At 33.1% G+C, this 9,898-nt stretch overlaps 2 protein-coding genes across 2 annotated transcripts; one reads left to right on the forward strand and one right to left on the reverse strand.

Annotated features, from left to right (window-relative positions):
• Positions 1-4,453: 4,453 nt before the first annotated feature.
• LOC145053725 (Pentatricopeptide repeat (PPR-like) superfamily protein) lies at positions 4,454-6,585 on the reverse strand. Its single transcript, XM_079001815.1, has one exon. It carries the CDS (start codon positions 6,533-6,535, stop codon positions 4,532-4,534), a length of 2,004 nt encoding a protein of 667 aa, XP_078857941.1. The 5' UTR covers positions 6,536-6,585; the 3' UTR covers positions 4,454-4,531.
• A 1,258-nt stretch (positions 6,586-7,843) lies between these two features.
• Positions 7,844-9,506, forward strand: GONST4 (golgi nucleotide sugar transporter 4). The gene has a single exon (XM_079001816.1). It carries the CDS (start codon positions 8,239-8,241, stop codon positions 9,274-9,276), a length of 1,038 nt encoding a protein of 345 aa, XP_078857942.1. The 5' UTR covers positions 7,844-8,238; the 3' UTR covers positions 9,277-9,506.
• Positions 9,507-9,898: the final 392 nt, after the last annotated feature.

Here is a 9,898-nt window from a genome sequence, read left to right on the forward strand (position 1 = left end):
TTGAGTGTAAAAAAAAATGTATTTATACAAAACTATGGTTTTTAAATGAAAAAAAAAAAACATATTTATACTGTTTAAATGTATTAAAAAAATATATACGGTTTCAAATAGAAAATTGTCAACATTGAACAAAATTGGAAAAAATGATGTTCGATTTGGAACAAAAAAACATAGTGTCAAAGTTGAAAGAAAAAATTAAACTTGTTGTCAAAATCGAAAAAAAAATGAAAACTTAGTGTTTTTTGTGAGAAAAAAATTCAATTTTGACACGTCAGCATGCCACGTCATCAAAGCTGACACGTCATCATGCCACGTCAGCATGCAACCTCGGTCAAGTGGTCAAAATTGTAACAAATTGGAAAACACAGTGTCAAAATTAACACAAAAAATAACACTGTGTCAAAATCGAATTTCTGTGTAAAAAAAAGTGGTTTTTGTGCAATTTACCCTTATAAAAAAGGGGTTAAATGCATACTAATTTAATTTGACAATCTCTGATTTTTACAAATAAAATCGACAATGTCAGGAAGATCCTAATTAAATCAAAACAACACAAATAATATCCCAATCAGTGATTTACTATGCAAAACTATCTATTAACATGAAAGCATGTGACGGTCCTGTATTGATGAAGGATTATGGTGATGACAATGATAGTATTGCTCTTGTTTCTTGAACTTTATCTTCTTCAAGTGGAATTCCTGATTGAAATAAAACCTGAGTCTCTTCTTGAAAGGCCAAAGATAAAGTTCCTCATATCTCAATCCATGGGCTTACAACAGATTTAACCATGTCAAGAATTTATTGAAATTACCAAATTAACTAGCTCCACGTCATATTTCTCAAACACAAATGACAGTTTGAATAATGTGTTCAAACTGAGATAAAAATCATTCATTTCAGGACGAGAAGCATCTCCAACAAGAAACTCATAAACATTTCTATTAACCTCACTAGAACTACACCCAGGCTCCTTTCTTATTTTGAGTCCTTCGTATCTAAATCTTTTCTAAAACTACCAAGAACATATTTTAGCTTGTTGCATGTCCTTTGGATCAGATTGCTTGTAATTGATATATAGTTCATAGATTTTGTTTTCAAGGATTCCTCAAAAGTGCTAAAAAATGTGATTTAATAATAATCATGGACTCATTTATTCAAAAATGCATCTAAATAAATGTCGTCAAATAACTATGTCCGATTTTTCGAAGTTTAAGAATGGCATGAAACCATTTTCCGGAAATTTTGAGATTCAAGTGTATTTTCTTTTATTTAAAACAAAATTATTAAGTTTTAGAGTGACAAATCAAAAGAAAATAGTTCCCTTGGTCAAAAAGCACTCATTTTTTACATGGCTGCTGTTATGAGTCCTAGACGGTTCAAATAAATTTTCTCTAGATTTGGACACTGATATTTATTTCGATTTTTGTGCCTTTAATCATTATAAAATTTGAAAACCAGGCTAGGCTCATCCAAATAACTTGAAAATTTACAAAGATCACAATTTGGGTTAGATGTGATCGTAATAACATTTTTCAGGATTTTTAATCATATTTTAACAGGACCACCATATATTCTGGAAAGTTATAGAAATAAATTTTGGAAAAGTTTAGATATTGTTTCAGTAGTTTTAGTAATTACTTCAACTTTCTTAAAAATAAACATGGGTAATTTGTAAAACCGGCTTTTCCTATATCAAATGACGTTTTAGTGTTATTAATCATGATAAATTCATACCAATGTGGGACTAGCCCACTTGATAGAGGTTTTGCCTCTTAGATTGGAGGTCTCGAGTTCTAATTCAGACGTTGAACCAGATAAAGGTTAGAAACTATTATGATTAAATTTTCAAACATTTTTATGACTTCTTATTATTTCATCATATTTTATTGCTTTTTTTAATATATAAATTATAATAAATAGTTAAACATATCCAAAAATCATAAAATTTTTGTAAGGACACTATACCCACTCTTAAGTAAAAAAAAATATAAATTTTGGTTGATTTTGAAAATGTTTTGGTAATATTCTCAAATTTATGAGGCTTAAAATGTATAATAAAACTCTTTTGTATATATTAAATGAGCAATTTTTATGACAAATGTTATTACAAACATTCTAATATGTATAAAATATATTGACACTAAATACAGAGTCTAAATAAAATAAGTTAAATTTTCAAAAATAAATAAGTTTTAAGGCATTTTATAATAGTATAGTATTTAAGTATTACTTGAACTCGAGATCCAGGCACAAATCTTACTAGTATCTTTACGTTTGGTAGGATCAAAGTAGGATTGGACATTCAGGTTTCTATCAGTGGATCAATTACAGTTTGTCTGTGGATTAATTGTAGATTGTCTATGCCCATTATTGCGTGTATTCATAGCCCCTTTTTACTTTTTTACATATTTTGGGGTGAAAACATGTTCTTATTATACAAAATGTTCGTACTAATTTATGACAACTCCTCACTCACACCGAAATGTGAGTGCATGTTACCAATGTACTTCTTATGTTAACGATAGAACATAGAGCTTGATAGGGCAGTGCAGTCGTAGGCTTGGTTGTGGGCTCAATGCATTAACATGTACTTACACGTTTTTGTATACTTCTCAATTGGTAGTTTCATGTCAAACAAAGTTTGGATTTATATATCCTAAGTTTCGCAAACCTGTGAACTCACCAACTATTTTGGTTGTTGACCTCTCATTTTAACATGCTTTTCAGAAACTCGTCAGTAAGAAGACACTTAGGGATACACCACTTGTAGAAGCAATGTGCATGTATTCATTTTTATTGTACAGTAATTTCTTAAAACAATGTTTCAAAACTTTTATAAACTTTAATGCTTTTAAAATACTATGGATGGTGTTATCTTTTACCGTATGCTATGGAACATTTTCTTGTTGTACCTCGTGCTTCCACTTTAGCGTGGTGTGACAACCAGATTCTTCCTTTGAAGTTCGTGGAACGTCATATAGGTTCGGGTATTATCTTGTGGATGGGATCTATCCGGAGCACGCTTGTTTTGTGAAGTCCCTGTCTTATCCAAATGAACAAGAAACGTTGAAGTTTAAGAGAGCTCAAGAGAAAGCGAGAAAGGATGTTGAACGAGCGTTTGACGCTCTTAAAAAGCGTTGGCATATACTTAAATATCTTGCACATTATATGGAAATAAAGAAAATGAGTGAGGTGATGTAAATGTTTTTAATATTATTCATTTACAAAAAAATATAAAAAAATAAAAAAATAAAAAAATAAAAAATAAAAAATAAGCATTGCATACGTGGCAACCCACATGGTGTAAATGGCAAATTATGGCTACAGTGTGGCAAATCTGACGTGGCGCCTAGGTGGACCATGGCAAGTGTGGCACCACTTCCCCACCTTAAAGACTAAATATACTTTCTAAGTAACATGATTCCACTTACTTCCCCAACTTTGCAGAGAATCCACCCTGATGATGTATCACTTGAAAGTACTCTTATGTGGCTGGATGACATGTCAACCTTATAATGTCATGCACATCTGTTGGTAATGACTCCACACTTCAACTTTTTGATAGATTCCTGTCAATATGAGTGCAACACCCTTTTCTGTCATCTCTTCTCAAAGAAAAGATGCCCATCAAACTCTAAAAAAATTTCTCTTGTGGGCCACACATCAAACTCATTTCTTCTGACATGTCTGCTGAAATTTTTACAAATAGGTGCCCCCAGATACTTGAAGCACACCATTTGATCATAACTCCACACTTATTCTCGTGGGTAGACCCATGTAAAAACATGCCCAGTTTACTTCTCTTGCTCATAAATATGCACGGCTTCTCAGTTTCTTTCCTACTCAAAATCAAAACCTCATCAACATTTCTTCATAGACTTTCATCAAGGAAATGTCGTCTGTCACAAAGTCAATCAGAGGGTGGTGGGATAGAAGCCATGCTAACATGAAGAAGAATGACAGTGACTACTACTATACATCAGCAGCCAGGTTTGAAGGAGATGGGGACGATGACGATGGAGATTACGACTATGCCCCTGCAGCATAATTTAGTTGATGAACATTTAACATTAACTGTAGCAAGGTGAGGGACCACAAAACCATTCATGGAGATTTTGTAGATTTTTGTATTACTAATGCAATACTGTTAAACGCTTTAGAATGTAAAACTATTTTTCCTACTGCTTAAAGAAAGCCAAATGATGATTCCTTGTTTCATGTGTTTAATTAGTTAGTTATTTTTATGTGTACAAGCAATATGATTTAGTATGTATGATTTATGAAGACAAACCAAAAGACATATTGACTTATGTTTGAACCTCAAAAGTTTATAAAAAAAAGGGGTTAACCTTAAATGCATACTAATCAACATGTAACTAGGTGAACCAAGTTAATTTGACATTCTCTGATTTTTACAAATAAATTCAACAATGTTCAAGAAGATCATAAGTAAATCAAAACAACACAAATAATACCTCATTCAGTGATTTACAATGAAAAACTATCTATTAATTAACATTAAAACATGTCAAGAATTCATTGAAACCAAATTAACCAACTCCACATCATATTTTTCACACACAAATGACTGTTTAAACAATGTGTTCAAACTGAAATAAATATCATTCATTTCAGGATGAGAAGCATCTCCAGCAAGAAACTCATAAACATTTCCATTAACCTCAATTGAACTACACCCAGGCTCTTTTCTAACTCCATCACCTCTCATTTTCCTTCTTACCTTCTTCACATCTTCCCATCTCCCAACAGAAGCATAAATGTTAGCCAAAAGCGTATGAATACTCGAATCACCACCTTCAAATTCACTTAACCTATCAGCTAAATTTTCACCCAAATCAACATCACCATATAATCTACATGCACTCAACAAAGCACTATAAACTGGAACTAACATCTCATCTTTCTCCTTTGGGATTTTGTTAACTATCTTTTCTGCTTCTTTCAGTAGCCCAGCTCGACCTAAAAGATCAATTAAACACCCGTAGTGTTCTATCTTTGGTTCAATTTCATACACTGATTTCATCGATTCAAAATGCTTCCACCCTTCCTCCACCAATCTCCCATGGCTACACGCATTTAAAACCCCGATGAAAGTAATATCATCAGGCCTAAACCCTAATTCATTCATCTCAGAGAACAGCTTCAATGCTAAACTGGACTTTCCGTTTAAGGAAAGTGCACATATAATTGATGTCCATGAAGCTGTATCTTTCTCATGTAACCCGTGAAATACCTCAAGAGATTTCTCTATACACCCACATTTTGCATACATATCAATAAGAGCTGTTCCACATACAGCATCGATTCTTATTCTATGTTCTTTCATATATTCATGAATCCATTTCCCTTGTTTTAAACCTCCAACTTGTGCACAACCTGTTAGGAGAGCAACCATTGTGAATTTGTCAGGCTTAATATTGTAGGTTTGCATTTGTTGGAATAAGGACATTGCTTCATCTACATGATTAAACTGTACGTATCCATTTATCATTGATGTCCATAGAACAATATCTTTAACTGGACTATTATCAAATAATTGTCTAGCATCATCTAATTTCCCACAGTTTACATATCCAGACACCATACTTGTCCAACAAATTACATTTTTATTCGGTAGCTTGTTAAAAATCTGGCGTGCTATATGTAAACATCCACATTTGCAATACATGTCGACTAATGCATTACCAATTTTAGTTGTAAACCCGATATCATGAGTGACATAATGGTGTATTTCCTTCCCAAGTTCAAGATTTTTTAAGGCTATACAAGCTGAAAGAGTGCTTACAATTGTAGCCTCTTCAGGCTTTACACTTTTCTCTTCTCTCATTTGTAGATAAACGTTGATAGCTTCCTCAAATTTCTTACACTTAACATACCCTGAAATCAAAACATTCCATGAGACTGAATCTCTTTCAGGCATTTTATCGAACACCTTCTGGGAATCCTCAATGCGGCCCAACTCACCGTACATATCCATAACCGAGTTACATACATAGCAATCAAACTCATCCCCAGATTTGACGACAAACCCATGAATCTTTTCACCGGTTGAAGCTTCTCGTAGATGCCCGATTGATTTAAACACAAACGGGTAAGTATAATTATCCGGCCATAATCCATCTACCCTCATCTGATCAAACAAACGAAGTGCTTTCCTGAAATGGGCGCTCTTTGTGTATGCTTTAATCATTACATTGTAAACGAGCAAGGAAGGGGTTTCGATTCTGTCAAAGATTTTTTGAGCGTAGAATAAGTTTCCAACCGATGGGTCTGCCGAGAAAGCCACGAGCTTCTTGATAGCGTCTACGTTTTGAGCGAGACCAAGAACAACAATTTGGGTCTGGATTTGCTTCAATTGGTTCATGGATTTGCAGTTTTTCAGGAGATGTATGCATGTTTTGTTGGTGGGGATCAAGAAGTTTTGGGTAGTTGAGAAGTTATGTATTCTTAGATGGTAAAACTGGCGGGAAAGAAACGTGACGATCGAGTAATTGCTGAGTTTCGAAGCCATGTTTTAGCTCTATTATGTGCCTTAAGGTAACGTGATATTAACTTGTATCAAGCTTCTCACGTTGATCATCTATAGTTAGTAATAAAAGTTTAAAATTTGAAGAAAAAAATCCCCACTAAATTATTTAACATTAAACAATTTAAAATTGGTTTTTTTTAGAGTTCATTAGGTTCATTTAGTTAGTCCAAGACAAAAAAAAAATTATAGATTACAAAAATAAATAAATAAAAACATCTTATGATCAATTTTACGATCCAACCTCCTTAATTGCATGCTAGTAGTGAAAATGGAGCCCTTGGGCAACATTATTATACTGATTTTAAGCATTCACACATTTATATATACTATCAATCATTGAAATTTGCCAAATTTTAATCCGATTTTATTATCTTTTCCGATTTACGCATTTACCCAGTCTCCTTACCCAAAGGTCGATCGAAAATTGCCTCATTTTTGTACTGTTTTGTCAACCATAAATGACCAACAATCGTAGAATTCTTTTTCTTCTTTTATGTTTTACGCTCATTGATGGTAGAATTTGAGATTTAACTTCAAATTGTTATTAATTTCTCCTTTCAACGGTTCAAGCTCAACAATAGAGGTGTTCTTTTATTTTACTGTTCAAGCCATTTTTTAGAGCTTGAAAAATTGTGGTTTCCAATTGAGATATAAAAGTTAAAATTGTTACTGATTTCTTCTTTATAGTTAATACAAATAACATGTTAAAGATTTAAAACAATTAACATAAAGGTTGTGAGTTCCTACCATTGTATGATAAGTGATCAGTTTTAATACTCTTTTAAACTATTTAATCATGTCATTAACTACTAAATGATCGTTACATTTTTTGAGTTATTTAAAGATTAAATAAATAGATTTTTTAGGTTCAACTATATAATAAAACCAAAGATGAGTGATCGGATTGTGTTAAGATCTTAAGATTATAGTCGGAATCCTAGATCCCACTAAAAAGTATAGATCTTGCTTCATATAGATCTTCGTGAGATCGAGATCGTTTTTAAATTATAAGATCTTAAAATTAAGATCTTAAAATTAAGATCGGGATCTTAACAACCATTATTTTATGTCAATCAATAACCTTTTTATGTCAATTTTTTTTTTTTTGTAGGATTTTAAGATCTCGATTCCGATCTAATAAAATTTAAAAGGATTAAAGGGATGATCCCAATCTTACAACTTTTGTTCGTTTTTTAAAAAAATTACCAGTTGTTTCAATAAAATTAATCATTTTAGTGTTGTTTAAGTCATTCAAATCAAAATCCAAAATAATACGATTAGTCCAAGGACAAGGGAAATAACATGATGCATCAACTAATCCCATGAAACACGGCATTCATTTACTTGTCAAGACCTCGAAATCAACCCAATCACTGTGCTTCGAGCTGCCCTTCACTGGATCTTCCCTCTTCTCTGCTGAATGCCCGAATCCTAACATTATTCAATCAACAAAGGTACGCACTGAATCAATTTCGCATCTTTCACTGTCAATTCCTTTAGATCCGATCGTCATTTCATTCCTTAACATTTTGCCCTAGTTCTACCACTCAATTCCCTTCAGTTTCATCAGATCAAACCGATTTTATCCAACTCCTAATGTCAATCTGAGTTGTTCTTTTGATTACAAGTCTTTGTAACAAAGTTCCATTGAAATTGGAATCGTTTTAGAAGATATCAGACACACAATGGCTGTACCGAAGCAACATTATGCAACAAGCAGTCTTGTGATTGGGTACGCTTTATGTTCAAGCTTATTAGCTGTGATCAACAAATTTGCAATCACCAAGTTTAATTACCCAGGGCTATTGACTGCTTTGCAGTATCTAGTTTCAGCTTTAGGAGTTTGGGTTTTGGGGAAATTAGGGTTCTTGAGCCACGATCCGTTCGTGTGGGAAACCGCTAAGAAATTCCTACCCGCTGCTATCGTTTTCTATCTCGCAATCTTCACAAACACGAATTTATTGCGTCATGCCAATGTAGACACGTTTATCGTCTTCAGATCCTTAACACCCCTTTTGGTAGCAATCGCCGACACCACTTTTAGGAAGCAACCAATTCCATCAAAACTTACATTTCTATCACTTTTAATCATCTTGGGTGGTGCTGTTGGCTATGTCGCTACAGATTCAGGATTCACATTGACTGCATATTCATGGGCATTTGCTTACTTGATCACAATCACAACCGAAATGGTTTACATCAAACACATGGTTACAAATCTTGGATTGAACACATGGGGATTTGTTTACTACAACAACCTGTTATCTCTCATGATGGCTCCATTCTTCTGGATCATGACTGGTGAATACTCTGATGTGTTTGCTGCTGTTGGATCAAACCATGGGAATTTGTTTGAAATCATAGCATTTACAGCAGTCTCATTATCATGTGTTTTTGGACTTCTAATCAGTTTCTTTGGATTTGCATGTCGAAAAGCCATATCTGCAACTGCATTCACTGTAACTGGTGTTGTAAACAAGTTTCTTACAGTGGCTATAAATGTTTTGATTTGGGATAAACACGCAAGTCCTTTTGGGTTATTCTGTTTGCTTGTGACAATTGCTGGAGGTATTTTGTATCAGCAATCTGTAACTGGAGTTAATACTCCATCTATAATACAGCGGGACCCAGTAGCATCTAAGTTAATGGATGATAATGATGATGGTGATTACTCAAATGAAGATGAAGAAAAGGGTATTTCGGGAAAAATCTCGGGGGTATAAGTGTTTTTCTAAATATCTCAGGTTTGGTCAACTAAAGCTTTATACACATGTTATTGATGATTCGGTTTAGTTTTATGTATTAAAATTTCAACTATATTATTTGCTTTTGGATTTTGATAGTTGATGTTATCTTGAATAGGTCTTTTTTATTTCTCACACTATGAATTGTGTATTCGGGTATCTTTGCTTTATTAAAGTAGTGAACAATGAAGATCATTTATTTTTGTCAACAGGGTTTAAATGATAAACATGTAATTTTATCATATATTTATCTGCATATTTTGGTGTTCTTTTTTGTTTTCTTGATGTGGTTTAGTTATGTTAAATGGAGGAAAATATGATCCATGGAGATCAGTTTCTTGTCTCAATTGGGAACAACTTTTGTGTTGTGGTAACAAGAGCATCTCGAATGGTGGGTTTTTGTAAAGATTTTTGTACAATTGGAACAAAAGACTATTTTGGTAATTTATTGATTTACTCTTAAGCAGTTCGTAGGCCTCAACTTTTTCACTTTTTGAAAAAAGATTTTTTTTAAAATACAAAAAATGCTGGAAATTTGATGTGTTATAACTTAAAAGTGAAAAGCTTTTGGAAAGATTTGTAGCATTTGAGGGGATATTTA

The sequence above is a fragment of the Lactuca serriola genome, chromosome 5 (assembly GCF_051521515.1).
Source record: "Lactuca serriola cultivar US96UC23 chromosome 5, Lser_US96UC23_V15, whole genome shotgun sequence".
Lineage (NCBI taxonomy): Eukaryota > Viridiplantae > Streptophyta > Magnoliopsida > Asterales > Asteraceae > Lactuca > Lactuca serriola.